Below are 16,874 nucleotides of genomic sequence, written 5' to 3'. Positions count from 1 at the left end.
TGGCACTAAGACGCTGAGGAGCCTTCAGTCCGAATCATCAGAAGAAGGGAGGTCAGAGGTCATCGCTGCTAGTGTGTGGCTAGCATTCTGCGCTCGTTCTTTCAAAATGGCAAAACATCACCCTGATTTGATTTTTTGCAGGAAACAGGCTGGAGTTGGTAATGTTTCTGTTTCTTACATCTAGATTTTAAGGGTTAATACCTTAGTTTAATATATTCGTTCACGAACAAATGTAAAGCTAACAATACATTGAGAATGTTTGCTAGCACTAAAATTATGTGAATGAATATTAGAATTTAAAAAGAATGTTGGAGGCGATTCATTTATTGGTTTAGATCGTAGTTACGGCTTCACCAGATATTTTCAGTATTGTTATATATATATATATATATATATATATATATATATATATATATATATATATATAGATTATCCTTTTGCTGTTTTGTTGCAAGTTTTCAGTTTGATCAAGTGTAAATTACATTGAATCTAATTTGATATTTCCTTTCTTTGCAGCCATTGGAAGACTATGTGAAAAATGTAAGTTTTTGTCTTAAGTCTTTACCTTTTTTTTCATTTTCAGTTGATTTCTAAAATTATTTGTTTTACAGATGTGGATAAAAGAAAATGAAGCACTCTTTTATGTGCATACTAAGTTAGATAAATAGCGTTCAGGAGCAGAAATTGATTATTAACGGTGTCATAAAAAACATTTAAAAACTAAACTAAGATGAGGTCCGAGACTGTTAAGTGAGATGTACACTGTGTTCCAAATTATTCTGCAAGTGACATATCAATGGGATTTTGGTACAATAAAGAGTCAGATTTTTGCCAGTCTTCTTAGGTAAATGGAAACCCTACTTAAAGAGGTGGTTCCACATTATTAAGCAAGTCACAGTCCTCATGAAATATGGTGAGGAAGAAAGAGCTTTCTGAAGATGAAAAGTATGAAACAATGCAATGTCTTGCAAAAGGCATCAAAACAAACAATATTTTGCTAAAGCAAATAGAGATTGTTATTGTGTGTAAAGCTGCATTTCAGTCACGGGTAACCAAACCTCACAGTGGCTGTAGAAATGCATTTTCAAACTGTTTAGCACCATGGTATTTATGCAGCATGGGATAGTGTGCCATCCTGCATGAAAATCCTTTTATTTCCGAGAACACTATTCTTCAATTTATACCACATCAGAAATCCATTTATCTGGACCATCCATTGTACTGAAGCATTCGTAAGTGAATAAAACTCTTTAAAAACAAGTCTTCATGTGTTTCTACAGCCACTGTGCATGTTTCTCTTTGTGAGGTTTGGTTAGCAGTGACTGAAACGCAGCTTTAACACGACTGTCAGTCTGCATGGAGAGGATCTTGAGACTCCAGGAGCTTCAAACACCTGTCTGCTGCTCAGCAGTGGTATTTTTACAGCTGGCATTACAATACAGTTCATTTGTTTGCCAGAAACTTTACTTAATAAATCTTCATCTGACCAAGATCTTATATGCTCTACAGTAAGTCACTCACAAATCTTTTGACGGTTCAATAATCTCTGTTTACTTTGGCAAAATATTGTTTGTAAATTTTACCATTTACTTTTGCAAGACATTGCATTGTTTCATATTTTTCATCTTCAGAAAGATCTTTCTTCCTCACCATATTTCATGAGAACTGTGTGACTTGCTTAATGTGGAACCACCTCTTTAAGTAGGGTTTCAATTTACCAAAGAAGACTTGGCAAACTATTGACCAAACCAGTCTGAGATTGATACTAGTTACCTGAAATTATGTGAAAAACAACACAAACAAAAATCTGACTCTTTATTGTACCAAAATCCTATTGATATGTCACTTGCAGAATAATTTGGAACACTGTGTATATAACACAAGATCTACAGTGTTGTGCTCTTTAACTCAACAGATGTCTAATTCTTTTCTTTTTAAGGTGATGGCAAATGCGTTATCTGTGACTCTTATGTCAGGCCCTGTACACTAGTTCGTATTTGTGATGAATGCAACTATGGCTCTTACCAAGGGCGCTGTGTTATTTGTGGAGGTCCTGGAGTATCTGATGCATATTACTGCAAAGAGTGCACCATCCAGGAGAAAGACGTGAGTAAATCTGCTCTACATTTGGTACTTAAGTATATATATATTTTTGTCTATATTGCCCAGTATCAGGATTTGTAATACTATATTCAGTTCTTATTCCCTTGGACAGCTGTTTAATCTCCTACTGAATAAAATGTCTAACTGTTTTATTGTTACACAGAGGGATGGCTGCCCCAAGATCGTGAACCTCGGCAGCTCGAAGACTGATCTTTTCTATGAGAGAAAGAAATACGGCTTCAAAAAGAGGTGAAGAAACAGAGGGATGTTTTTGTCACTATTTTTTCCATGCAAGATTTTTCCATTTTGTTATCAGACTTGCTGTTACAATAAATTCTTTTAATTTTGTGATGAATATTGTTTTTTTTTGTTTTTAGATGATTAGATGAATACTTTATCTACCAACCTTTGGCCGCAGCAGCTGGAAGTAGTATAGAGATTTCAAAATGAGAGACCTGGGGCCTCATTTATAAAGCGTGCGTACGCACAAAACGGGGCTGGAAAGGTACGTACGCCAGTTCCCACGCAAAGGTTGTGATCTATAAAAAACAAACTTGACGGGAGAATGTGCGCACCTTTAAGCAAACTTTGAGCCGTGCGTACGCACATTCTGGAGACAAAGGGAATTGGCGACACCGATGGTGAGGTCGTGAACTGAAGTTAGATTGTAGAAAATAAATGTGAGAAGAACGATTATAAGAATGAATGACATTTAATTTTCACTCCATTTCATACGTTATATCCACATTATCATGAAGATTAAATCCAACAGTGTTATTTGTGCCGATTGTTTTAGGCTATATACATCTAGTAAAATCCAAACGTAATTCAAAATGTATTAAAAGTAAAATAAAATAATAATCAGCGCTGCCTTACAGTCACATTGTCCACAACGGGAGCACAGGAGGACATGGCGCGATACATGTGATAGCCTACAGAATAGCATGAAATACCCTTTTATTAGAGAACTGCAGAACACAGTGTAAAAAGGAAATATTTTCCTTAATGTACATAGCCTATATCATAAAATGTCAAAGTCTGCAAATACAGTCATGAAGCACAATCGCTACTCATCATCGGTCCTAACTATTACGGTGTTCATTACAAAACCGTCAAGAAGCATGTGTTCACTATAACATTTTCGTCTTAAATTTTCGCCCACAAATTAATTAAGTGATTTTGTCAAGGTGTTAACGATCAGTCTATTTGCTAGAAACATATAAATTCTCCGGTGACCCGGGTATGTAATGCTTCATGATGGCACTCCTGGCACTGTTGGAGGATTACGCTAATGGCAGAATAAGGAGAGAACGAGTTTTCAGGGACCATGATGATTTCCTGGCCCATGATGATGACTGGCTAATAAGCCGATTTAGATTCCCTAGAGCTGTGCTCTTGGATCTATGTGCTGAATTGGGTCCAGTATTAGAGAGGGCAACACGCCGGAACCATGCCATCCCAGTCCAAATACAAGTCCTCACCACTCTGGGGTTCTTGGCAACCGGCTGTTTCCAGCGGGAATTGGCAGACAGGTAAATTAATAATATAAAAAAACAATAAGTAATCCTCAAATTTGTCTCTAAGACCTTTTTGTATATGAAATGATTCTATTGGAATCTATCATCTCACCCTATAGGTCTGGTATATCACAGCCGTCCCTGAGTGCCATAATATCTGTCGTTTTAAATGGTATACTTAATATGGTTAGTCGATACATCAGGTTCCCCTACACTGTGCGAGAACAGGCCGAAATTAAAACGCAATTTGCAGCAATGTCTGGTTTCCCAAATGTAATCGGCGCAATTGACTGCACTCATGTTGCTATAAGGGCACCATCTGAAAATGAATTTGCTTATGTTAATAGAAAGCATGTGCATTCTATTAATGTGCAAATCATATGTGACTCCAACATGACCCTCACAAACATTGTGGCACGCTGGCCTGGTTCAACACATGATTCCTTTATCTTGACACATAGCAGTGTAGGGAACAGACTAAATGCAGGCGCAGTACGTGATGGCTGGCTTCTTGGTGAGTTTAACAATATTAAAAAGTAGAAACTGTAACAATTTTGTTTTTAATATAATTATAACCTGCAGGCGACAGTGGCTACCCCCTGAGACGCTGGCTCCTCACCCCATTTTTAAACCCGCAGAGCGCAGAGGAAACTCATTATAACGAGGTCCACTCTCGTGCCCGCGCAGTTGTGGAGCGTGCCATCGGCATCCTGAAATGCAGATGGCGTGCTCTGGATGCCTCGGGTGGCAGACTTTTATACCATCCAGCAAAAGTGTGCAAGATTGTCAGGGCGTGTGGTGTTTTGCACAATATAGCACTGAGAAACGGTATTCCTCTCCCTCCTGATCTCCCTCTACCCCAGCATTACGACCCCGAGCCACAGCCCCCTGGCCGACAAGAGGGATATCAACGAGGTGCAAGAATCCGTGAGGATGTCATGCGGCGTTTGTAAAGAAAGACAAAACTCAAGGTTCATGTTTTAACTGCATCTTTTAATGATTGTGCAATTTCTTGCATCACTTCTCTCATCTGCCGTAGCGCATCTGCGACCCTGTTGACAGCGTTTATTGTCTCTCGCTGTAACTGCAGGACTGCGTCAGTGAGTACCCGACCACTTTTGGACGTGCCAGACGCAGAAGGGGCACTGCTTTGAGCCGGACGCTGTGCATCTGCATCTGAGAACCCCTCACCCTGAACCTCCTGTTCATTTACAGCTTCAGACTCCGGAAGGACTGGAGGCAGGGGCGTCGGACTGGGGGGGTAAAGGGTACCGAGTACCCAGGGCCCGAGGCAGGGGGGGGGCCCTTAGAAGTCAGTTTTCTATACATACATATACATGCACTAACATTTGTATAGCATTTATGTACAACTAAAAAAGTTCCTGTGCAAAACTAAACTTGTAGTTAGGCGCTGGTTTGGTATAAAAAAGTCATTTTCATGCTGTGCAGGGCCCCACACCCCTCTCGAATCAATGCAAATGGTACGACCCGCAGGGATTGAATCAGTTGATGAGACAGGAGCTGGAGTGAGCCGTGAAGAGTCATGTCTCTCCTTAAGAAAGGAATATCAGGGGCTGCTCAAAAACGAAAAGAGAAGCAGAATAAAGAGAGAAGGGCAAATGAGGGCAAGCAGTTGCTCACAAATTTTTTTGAAAAGAGAGGTGAGCTCCAAATGCATCATCAAGCATTGACATTGTTTTAACATAAATATCTACTCCCGGTAGAATAGCATACATTTATGTTTGCATTTATGAATAATATACCAATACTTTATAGTATCACACCCTTCATAGCGAGCAAACAATGTTTCTGATTATTACATGGCTTGGCTGAATTCCAATGTAGAATGCGGTCTGTTATTTCTTGATAACAGACCGCTGCGAAGTATAACAGACCGTTGCCATGAAAAACAGCGCGTTGCTATGGACGCGGAACGGACTATTTTCTTTGGCGGAAGCAATACAATCGTTTTTAAATCAATAAACTCCTTTTTAAATCAATAATTCGTGGCAAATTATTTATTTATTTTGTGGGTAGCCATGTAATAAGCGGGATAATGTATAGAGAGGCGGTCGTTATAGCGAATAACAACCCCGACAGGCTGAACAGGACCCCGACACGAAGCGGAGGATAATGTAAATCTAACATTATACATTATCCCTTACGTAAATAACAGGGAGTGAGAAGCAGACGGAGCTCAACACACTGCCACTCCAGGCAGCTGCCTAAACGCTTGTCTCCTCTTCTGCTGCAGTTCTCCCCACTCTCAGAGTCAGAAGTTTACATGAAAACACTGTATATTTCCCTCCATTGTCAAAATCTAACACCCGCGAAAACACCGATCGTTAGCGCCTATTTTACCGCATTGTTATGCAAATTAGCTCGCACACGCTCTTACATTAAGTACAGGATTGTTCTCAGTATAATAATGCACATCTTAATGATTGAAAAATGACTTATTTTAAAACATAATTCAAAGACTGAATCTCTAGTTTGGCGATTAGTTTACCCTGTGATTCTATAGTCTAGTCTGCATTTATTTTAAACAGACAAATAATCATCAATTATCTTGTACTTAGCCTACACTTTAAAAAAAAGGTATTGTGACAATAAAGGATATTTTAGCAACCATTTGAAGCCATATATTTCAGTTTCAGAGTCAGACCCTGCAGCAGCAGGCCCCTCATCATGGCTAGGTGAAAGCAGTGACAGTGAGGTGGATGTGAGTGTGACAGTGAGACAAGGTGAGCTTTTTAACACTTAGTAATTAGTAATTAAGTGTTAAGAGGAAATAAGCAAAATTAGTACATTGTTATTGTACACATTTAAACTTTAAAGTGTAATTCCTAATTACAGTTTAAAGTTTAAATGTGTACAATAACAATGTACCCATTTTGCTTATTTCCTCTTGTAGCAGAGGCAGAAATAGAAGATGAGGTTGATATTCATATAAGTGATCAGAGGGAAAGTGAAGAATGTGATGAAGGTAGTCAGGAGCAGGAGGACAGAGCTGAAGAGGAAAGAGAAGAGAATGAGAGACTTAGGGGATACTGGAGAGGGATTGGCAGAGGACCCAGGATTATGGCCAACAACTCTTACTGATAAGCACAGGAAAACTATTGTTCAAATGCTAGCAAAAAACTGGACTTTAAAGACCTGATCAGCAAATTTGCGCATGCAAAGACCCGTCAATGGGCATTTAGTAAAAACTGACATTATTTAGTTTGTGTTTCAGACCAAAGTTTTTCTCATTTGGTATGGTAATTTTCAGAACTGCTTTACAGTATATTTGATTTAGTCCAGGTTTGGACCTGCTAGACCTTTTGTCATCTCAGTAAGTAGTACTTTCGACAATAAAACAAAAATATATTAATCAGAGTGTGGCCTATTTTGTTTACATTTTAAGTGTTTTTATGATAAAAATGCAATACCTTACCCATTGGTATCACTATGGTATTGGGGGCCCAGCAAGATGGTTTGTACCCAGGGCCCAAAATTTGGTGCTACGCCCCTGACTGGAGGACAAACAATTGGCAACATTTATCCATTCATCACCCCACACACTCAAATGTACAGCGTTAATGATTAAAAATCGGTTTAACCTTGCTCCTCTGTGGTTTCAGTCACGTCAGTGTCTCCCTCCTTTTCCGACACAATACCACACACGCTGACCTCCCCAATTATAGCCGCGATTTTGCTGTCCACTGATGTGAGATCAGCTGTACATGGGCCCCCACCAGTTGCAGCCACGCTCTGGCGGTGGGAGGACAGTCTTCTCTTTGCCTCCACCTTGAATGAATGAGAATCTTTATTTCACATATTTTGCATACTGTAAGCACATGTAAATAAAACTTTTTGAAAATCAATATTGCTATTTATATAGGTATATAGCCTAATAAAACACAAATGTAATATGTTGGTAAAAAAAAAATTTGTATACCTTCAGGTCGGACCTTTTTTTCTTTAATTCTGCAACTGTCCGTTCTGTCCCACTGACACAATTGACGGCAGAAGCAATACTTTGCCACTCGCACTGCTTCTTTTTATTAGTGACCCCACTGCTGTGGCCACCAAATAACACAGTTTTCCGAGCCTCCACCTCCCCTACAAGTGTTTCAATCTCAGTATCTGAGAAATTACGTTTTTTTCCTCTTTTCTCACCTGTCGCCATTATTAAAATTAGGCTAACAGAAATGCACGTTTTCACTTTCTTGGATTAATTAATTGGCGGGTCGCATGCCAGTTTTCCAGGTATATATGGGATTCCACTCTCATTTACATGCTGATCAGCAATCATGAGGTGATTTGCATTGACTATTTATGGTTAAAAATGGGCGTGTACAGGGCGGGATATGAGGCTGGTTCACGTACGCACATCTGCGGGTGATCTGTGATTTATAAAGGGAACATTGCTTACAGGTGTGCGTACGCACGGTTTTATAAATCGGAATATTTTTTGGCGTACGCCATTTTTGGCTTTTGGGCGCACGTAAACTTTTAGTAAAGATCCTACGCATAGTTTTATAAATGAGACCCCTGGTGTATTTTGAGTTTATGATTAAAAGTCCAGCATTTATGCATAAAATCTTCCTTATTATTGTTGATTTTGCTACACAATAAACTCTCTGGTATTTAATTCATCACAGGAAGAAAGATACAGATTTTAGTACAAACCCGATTCCAGAAATGTTGGGACACTGTACAAATTGTGAATAAAAACAATGCAATGATGTGGAAGTTTCAAATTTCAATATTTTATTCAGATTACAAAATAGATGACATATCAAATTTTTAAACTGAGAAAATGTATCATTAAGTTGATTTTAAATTTCATGGCATCAACACATCTCAAAAAAGTTGGGACAAGGCCATGTTTACCACTGTGTGGCATCCTATCTTCTTTTTATAACAGTCTGCAAACGTCTGGGGACTGAGGAGACAAGTTGCTCAAGTTTAAGAATAGAAATATTGTCCCATTCTTGTCTAATACAGGCTTCTAGTTGCTCAAATGTCTTAGGTCTTCTTTGTCCCATCTTCCTTTTATGATGAGCCAAATGTTTTCTATGTGTGAAAGATCTGGGGCCTCATTTATAAAGCGTGCGTACGCACAAAACGGGGCTGGAAACGTACGTACGCCAGTTCCCACGCAAAGGTTGTGATCTATAAAAAACAAACTTGACGGGAGAATGTGCGCACCTTTAAGCAAACTTTGAGCCGTGCGTACGCACATTCTGGAGACAAAGGGAATTGGCGACACCGATGGTGAGGTCGTGAACTGAAGTTAGATTGTAGAAAATAAATGTGAGAAGAACGATTATAAGAATGAATGACATTTAATTTTCACTCCATTTCATACGTTATATCCACATTATCATGAAGATTAAATCCAACAGTGTTATTTGTGCCGATTGTTTTAGGCTATATACATCTAGTAAAATCCAAACGTAATTCAAAATGTATTAAAAGTAAAATAAAATAATAATCAGCGCTGCCTTACAGTCACATTGTCCACAACGGGAGCACAGGAGGACATGGCGCGATACATGTGATAGCCTACAGAATAGCATGAAATACCCTTTTATTAGAGAACTGCAGAACACAGTGTAAAAAGGAAATATTTTCCTTAATGTACATAGCCTATATCATAAAATGTCAAAGTCTGCAAATACAGTCATGAAGCACAATCGCTACTCATCATCGGTCCTAACTATTACGGTGTTCATTACAAAACCGTCAAGAAGCATGTGTTCACTATAACATTTTCGTCTTAAATTTTCGCCCACAAATTAATTAAGTGATTTTGTCAAGGTGTTAACGATCAGTCTATTTGCTAGAAACATATAAATTCTCCGGTGACCCGGGTATGTAATGCTTCATGATGGCACTCCTGGCACTGTTGGAGGATTACGCTAATGGCAGAATAAGGAGAGAACGAGTTTTCAGGGACCATGATGATTTCCTGGCCCATGATGATGACTGGCTAATAAGCCGATTTAGATTCCCTAGAGCTGTGCTCTTGGATCTATGTGCTGAATTGGGTCCAGTATTAGAGAGGGCAACACGCCGGAACCATGCCATCCCAGTCCAAATACAAGTCCTCACCACTCTGGGGTTCTTGGCAACCGGCTGTTTCCAGCGGGAATTGGCAGACAGGTAAATTAATAATATAAAAAAACAATAAGTAATCCTCAAATTTGTCTCTAAGACCTTTTTGTATATGAAATAATTCTATTGGAATCTATCATCTCACCCTATAGGTCTGGTATATCACAGCCGTCCCTGAGTGCCATAATATCTGTCGTTTTAAATGGTATACTTAATATGGTTAGTCGATACATCAGGTTCCCCTACACTGTGAGAGAACAGGCCGAAATTAAAACGCAATTTGCAGCAATGTCTGGTTTCCCAAATGTAATCGGCGCAATTGACTGCACTCATGTTGCTATAAGGGCACCATCTGAAAATGAATTTGCTTATGTTAATAGAAAGCATGTGCATTCTATTAATGTGCAAATCATATGTGACTCCAACATGACCCTCACAAACATTGTGGCACGCTGGCCTGGTTCAACACATGATTCCTTTATCTTGACACATAGCAGTGTAGGGAACAGACTAAATGCAGGCGCAGTACGTGATGGCTGGCTTCTTGGTGAGTTTAACAATATTAAAAAGTAGAAACTGTAACAATTTTGTTTTTAATATAATTATAACCTGCAGGCGACAGTGGCTACCCCCTGAGACGCTGGCTCCTCACCCCATTTTTAAACCCGCAGAGCGCAGAGGAAACTCATTATAACGAGGTCCACTCTCGTGCCCGCGCAGTTGTGGAGCGTGCCATCGGCATCCTGAAATGCAGATGGCGTGCTCTGGATGCCTCGGGTGGCAGACTTTTATACCATCCAGCAAAAGTGTGCAAGATTGTCAGGGCGTGTGGTGTTTTGCACAATATAGCACTGAGAAACGGTATTCCTCTCCCTCCTGATCTCCCTCTACCCCAGCATTACGACCCCGAGCCACAGCCCCCTGGCCGACAAGAGGGATATCAACGAGGTGCAAGAATCCGTGAGGATGTCATGCGGCGTTTGTAAAGAAAGACAAAACTCAAGGTTCATGTTTTAACTGCATCTTTTAATGATTGTGCAATTTCTTGCATCACTTCTCTCATCTGCCGTAGCTCATCTGCAACCCTGTTGACAGCGTTTATTGTCTCTCGCTGTAACTGCAGGACTGCGTCAGTGAGTACCCGACCACTTTTGGACGTGCCAGACGCAGAAGGGGCACTGCTTTGAGCCGGACGCTGTGCATCTGCATCTGAGAACCCCTCACCCTGAACCTCCTGTTCATTTACAGCTTCAGACTCCGGAAGGACTGGAGGACAAACAATTGGCAACATTTATCCATTTATCACCCCACACACTCAAATGTACAGCGTTAATGATTAAAAATCGGTTTAACCTTGCTCCTCTGTGGTTTCAGTCACGTCAGTGTCTCCCTCCTTTTCCGACACAATACCACACACGCTGACCTCCCCAATTATAGCCGCGATTTTGCTGTCCACTGATGTGAGATCAGCTGTACATGGGCCCCCACCAGTTGCAGCCACGCTCTGGCGGTGGGAGGACAGTTTTCTCTTTGCCTCCACCTTGAATGAATGAGAATCTTTATTTCACATATTTTGCATACTGTAAGCACATGTAAATAAAACTGTTTGAAAATCAATATTGCTATTTATATAGGTATATAGCCTAATAAAACACAAATGTAATATGTTGGTAAAAAAAAAATTTGTATACCTTCAGGTCGGACCATTTTTTCTTTAATTCTGCAACTGTCCGTTCTGTCCCACTGACACAATTGACGGCAGAAGCAATACTTTGCCACTCGCACTGCTTCTTTTTATTAGTGACCCCACTGCTGTGGCCACCAAATAACACAGTTTTCCGAGCCTCCACCTCCCCTACAAGTGTTTCAATCTCAGTATCTGAGAAATTACGTTTTTTTCCTCTTTTCTCACCTGTCGCCATTATTAAAAGTAGGCTAACAGAAATGCACGTTTTCACTTTCTTGGATTAATTAATTGGCGGGTCGCATGCCAGTTTTCCAGGTATATATGGGATTCCACTCTCATTTACATGCTGATCAGCAATCATGAGGTGATTTGCATTGACTATTTATGGTTAAAAATGGGCGTGTACAGGGCGGGATATGAGGCTGGTTCACGTACGCACATCTGCGGGTGATCTGTGATTTATAAAGGGAACATTGCTTACAGGTGTGCGTACGCACGGTTTTATAAATCGGAATATTTTTTGGCGTACGCCATTTTTGGCTTTTGGGCGCACGTAAACTTTTAGTAAAGATCCTACGCATAGTTTTATAAATGAGACCCCTGGACTGCAGGCTGGACATTTCAGTACCTGGATCCTTCTTCTACGCAGCAATGATGTTGTAATTGATGCAGTATGTGGTCTGGCATTGTCATGTTGGAAAATGTAGGTCTTCCCTGAAAGAGACGACGTCTGTATGGGAGCATATGTTGTTCTAGAACTTGGATATACCTTTCAGAATTGATGGTGCCTTCCAGATGTGTAAGCTGCCCATGCCACACACACTCATGCAACCCCATGCCATCAGAGATGCAGGCTTCTGAACATTTGGGCTGTTACAAAGCAAATGAAATCAACTCAGAAGCTGCATCTGAAGTTGCATTTAGATGTTTACACGCTGGTTAATGCAAGACATGAATGCATTTAAGTGCAATTACAAATGCATAAATAATGTTTTGATATATTAAACATAAAATGTGAAAAACTAGTATTTGTAATGATTACTAACATGAAAAAAAAAATCGAAATGTGAAATTAAAACCGCCAGTAGCTGCGAACCGTTTCAAACGATTCAGTTAGATTTGGTGAACTGGTTCAAGAAGATCCGGTTACATCGATTGATTCGTTCGCGAACCGGATATCATACACACTGCAGTGAACGCACTCACAACAGACACGGAAGAGAAGACAATGCTGAATAAAGTTGTAGTTTTTGCTATTCTTGGACCAAAATGTATTTTCGATGCTTCAACAAATTCTAACTGACCCTCTGATGTCACATGGAGTACTTTGAAGATGTTTGGAGGGACTGAGAGCTCTCGGACTTTTCTAATTTTGTCCAAAAAGTAACATTTTATTAATCCTTGTTCAAAAGTTGTGATGATGTGAATTTAACCATGTTGACCCAAAATTAGATTAGAAGCTATATCTCAGCAGTACTTTGTTTTATCTGAACAAAACTTGGTCCAGTTAATCAGCACCATTATCTGAGGATAAGCCAAATTCGGGAACAGTGCACCCCATGGGTCATGAGATCCAAATAACGGAAATAACTTTTGAAGTGTTTGTCAGAAAATCATGATCTTGGTGACTATTGATTCCTTGTAAACTCTTGTGCTCGTTGTGTATGCTGTATATACTGTAATTGCTGTATTTGTTGTGTCTTCTGTGCTTGACCCCACACATGCTTACAGCTGAATTTGGCATTGGTTCAGTTTGATCAAGTGTAAATTGTGTTGAATTTAATTTTATCTTTCCTTTTTTTTTTTTTTTTCGCAGCCGTTGGAAGACAGTGTGAAAAATATAATTTTTGGATTTTATTGTGTTATTTTGATACTTTAACAATGTTACATTTAATACATTTATCCCAACAATTTTCATTTCTTCTCAGGCATTTATTTTTTAAATATTACATAAATATTTATACATGTTCACTTTACAGATATTTCACTAAAAATAAATAATCACTCTTTTATCTGCATATTTTTTAACATAGAGAAAATTGATTGGTAACAGTAACAAACATTTGAAGATATACTGTAACTCCAAGTTTGTAATATGTGTCACAACTGTAGAAGCCACAATTCTGTGTGATCTACTGCATGTTGTGATCTTTAACACATTTACATTTCATTTATGTATTTAGCAGATACTTATATCCAAAGTGACTTACAGAAGAGGAGCAAAGCAAGTCATCATTGAGCCAACAATATTCATAATGCACAATGCCAGGTTTATTAGATAACTAGATGGAAAAAAGCAAGCAGCTAGAAAAGAGAGCGAGAGAGAGAGTGTGTGTGTGTGTGTAAGAGTATGGTGTGGTTAGCAGTTGGTCGCTAAACATTACCTTTACGTTAGCTGTCTTTGTGGACCTCAGTTTCACAGAGATGTTGTGGTCAACTGATGGTTTGACAGAGATTACCAGGAGCTCCATATTTGCAGTGATGGTGCATGTGGCCTTCAAAGGAAGTGTAATTGCAGAGAAAAGTGAATTTCCAGGTGTTGAAAGTAAATAGACACCCCCCCACCCCAAGTTGGACAAGGTATGTGGGAGAAAGTGAAGTCAGCGGAGACGGCTGATGGAGAAGCAGTGTTGTGTGCTGAGATCCATGTTTTAGTCAACGTGAAGTGAAGTCACCAGTCACTTTCTTGACTACTGACCCACAGTTTGACAGAGAGAGTCACAGGATGAAGAAGGTTGGTTGCAATGGAGCATAGGCGCCTTGGAGTGCAGTCCCGTGTGCAGATGAGCTTGTATTTCTGTCTGCCATGGACAAAAGAGACGAACAGATGACACATGATGATGATTTTTCGTCGTCTTCCTTAAAAATGTAATACAAGTATTGTCCTGTGTCCAGTAGGTGGCACTAAGACGCTGAGGAGCCTTCAGTCCGAATCATCAGAAGAAGGGAGGTCAGAGGTCATCGCTGCTAGTGTGTGGCTAGCATTCTGCGCTCGTTCTTTCAAAATGGCAAAACATCACCCTGATTTGATTTTTTGCAGGAAACAGGCTGGAGTTGGTAATGTTTCTGTTTCTTACATCTAGATTTTAAGGGTTAATACATTAGTTTAATACCTATTTAATTTATTTGTTTAAGGAACAAATGTGAAGCTAACAATACAGTGAGAATGTTTGCTAAGTTAGCGCTAAAATCATGTGAATATTAGAATTTAAAAAGAAAGTTGTAGGCAATACATTTATTGGTTTAGATAGGTGTTAACGGCTTTACCAGATAGTGGCAGTATTGTTATCATTTTTATCCTTTTGCTGTTTTGTTGCACGTTTTCAGTTTGATCAACTGTGAATTACATTGAATCTAATTTGATCTTTCCTTTCTTTGCAGCCATTGGAAGACTATGTGAAAAATGTAAGTTTTTTACTTAAATCTTTAACTTTTGTTTTTTATATATATTTGTTTTCATTTTTTTTTTTCTCGTTTATTTTTCTCCAAATATTCAGTTCATTTTTATATGTATTTGTTTTACAGATGTGGATAAAAGAAAATAAATCACTCTTTTATGTGCATACTAAATAAATGGCGTCCAGGTGTAGAAATTGATTGTTAACAGTGTCATAAAAACATTTGAAAACCGAACTAACATGAGCTCCGAGGCTGTTAAGTGAGACAAATATGACACAAGTTCTACAGTGTTGTGCTCTTTAACTCAACAGATGTCTAATTCTTTTCTTTTTAAGGTGATGGCAAATGCGTTATCTGTGACTCTTATGTCAGGCCCTGTACACTAGTTCGTATTTGTGATGAATGCAACTATGGCTCTTACCAAGGGCGCTGTGTTATTTGTGGAGGTCCTGGAGTATCTGATGCATATTACTGCAAAGAGTGCACCATCCAGGAGAAAGACGTGAGTAAATCTGCTCTACATTTGGTACTTAAGTATATATATATTTTTGTCTATATTGCCCAGTATCAGGATTTGTAATACTATATTCAGTTCTTATTCCCTTGGACAGCTGTTTAATCTCATACTGAATAAAATGTCTAACTGTTTTATTGTTACACAGAGGGATGGCTGCCCCAAGATCGTGAACCTCGGCAGCTCGAAGACTGATCTTTTCTATGAGAGAAAGAAATACGGCTTCAAGAAGAGGTGAAGAAACAGAGGGATGTTTTTGTCACTATTTTTTCCATGCAAGAGTTTTCCATTTTGTTATCAGACTTGCTGTTACAATAAATTCTTTTCATTTGTGATGAATATTTTGTTCTGTTTGATTTGATTCATCTGCAGACTTATAGTATTTACCTGCCTTTTGACTACACTTTCAAATAATTAGATGGTTGTAAGGATTAATATTTTATGTCTACCAACCTTTGGACTCAGCAGCTGGAAGTTGTATAGAGATTTCAAAATGAGAGACCTGGTGAGCTTATTTATGATTAAAAGTCCAGCATTTATGCATAAAATCTTTCTGATTATTGGTAATTTTGCTACACAATAAACTCTGGTATTTAAGTTGATGTAACTGTTGTGGCTTCGTCACAGGAAGAAAAGATACAGATTTTACTAGTATAAGCACAATCTTCTTATTGCTTTTCTTTAAACACATTATTGTATCAGCAAAATCCAACATTGAATCAGTTGTCAAATTGTATGTATCAAAATATATCAACATAAACCAGCTACAACGTGTAAATATATTAAATAAAACCAGTTTTTAACTTGGATCAGCCCTGGTCCATTTAAATAAAAGCAGGGCTGTACACAGGTTTTTATCAATACTGAGGTCCCAGAATCGAGATTGGTAGGGGGTTTGATTTTCCTGACTTAAACGTGTGCATTTTAAATTGTTAAAATTGGATAATAATATAGGTTTAAAACCAAGTCAGTGGGCAGTAGTAGCAAAAATTATTTTTCAAAATAACAGATGATTAAACATGAGATTCAGATTAAATGTTGCAATGAATGTTCCACGCTACAAACTAGAAATAGAGAAGATATAGTTTATGAATTTGTTTATTGTTTTGATATTAAAAGCAAAACGTTATAAAAATTGAAATGTGAAATTAAAACCGCCAGTAACCGCCAGCAAATCACTGTTATTAAGCGAGTTGATTTCGATTGAACCAAATTATTTAAACGAATTATTCATTCAGGAAAGAAACACCGTCATGTTGCACACGCAATACAGCTGGTTGTGCTTGGAATGAATTATGTTGGCAAAATAGTGGCAGGCAGCAGGGCTGGACTGGGACAAAAAATCGGATTTACAGGATTTTTGTTAAAACTATGGTGGTGTGTCCTCTGTCCTTCCCGTGAGAAAATTTTGTGCATTTTAATGTTTAATTCATTAATCTGGTGCACTTTGAGAGTTCAAAATTAAAAGCTCCAACCCATATTCAGTGTGCAAATTAAACAAAGAAAAATTCAAACCTCTTTTAGTTACAGTGTCTATTTACATTACACC

General features: G+C 38.8%; 2 protein-coding genes across 3 annotated transcripts; both read left to right on the top strand.

Annotated features, from left to right (window-relative positions):
• LOC132121438 (PHD finger-like domain-containing protein 5A) lies at positions 1-8,351 on the top strand. 2 transcript variants are annotated; one of them, XM_059530807.1, is made up of 6 exons: positions 1-158; positions 517-540; positions 1,940-2,106; positions 2,267-2,352; positions 2,481-2,562; positions 8,161-8,351. In XM_059530807.1, the coding sequence occupies exons 1-5, from the start codon at positions 107-109 to the stop codon at positions 2,482-2,484; spliced, it is 333 nt and encodes a 110-aa protein (XP_059386790.1). In that variant the 5' UTR covers positions 1-106; the 3' UTR covers positions 2,485-2,562; positions 8,161-8,351. The 2 variants fall into 2 exon arrangements, with proteins under 2 accessions (XP_059386790.1, XP_059386789.1); XM_059530806.1 differs by lacking the exons at positions 2,481-2,562; positions 8,161-8,351 and having other exon boundaries at positions 2-158; positions 2,267-2,458.
• A 5,982-nt stretch (positions 8,352-14,333) lies between these two features.
• On the top strand, positions 14,334-15,664 carry LOC132121439 (PHD finger-like domain-containing protein 5A). Its single transcript, XM_059530808.1, has 4 exons — positions 14,334-14,469; positions 14,794-14,817; positions 15,147-15,313; positions 15,474-15,664. Exons 1-4 carry the CDS (start codon positions 14,418-14,420, stop codon positions 15,561-15,563), a joined length of 333 nt encoding a protein of 110 aa, XP_059386791.1. The 5' UTR covers positions 14,334-14,417; the 3' UTR covers positions 15,564-15,664.
• Positions 15,665-16,874: the final 1,210 nt, after the last annotated feature.

The sequence above is a fragment of the Carassius carassius genome, chromosome 39, assembly GCF_963082965.1.
Source record: "Carassius carassius chromosome 39, fCarCar2.1, whole genome shotgun sequence".
NCBI lineage: Eukaryota > Metazoa > Chordata > Actinopteri > Cypriniformes > Cyprinidae > Carassius > Carassius carassius.
This window is presented reverse-complemented; position numbering and strand designations above follow the sequence as displayed.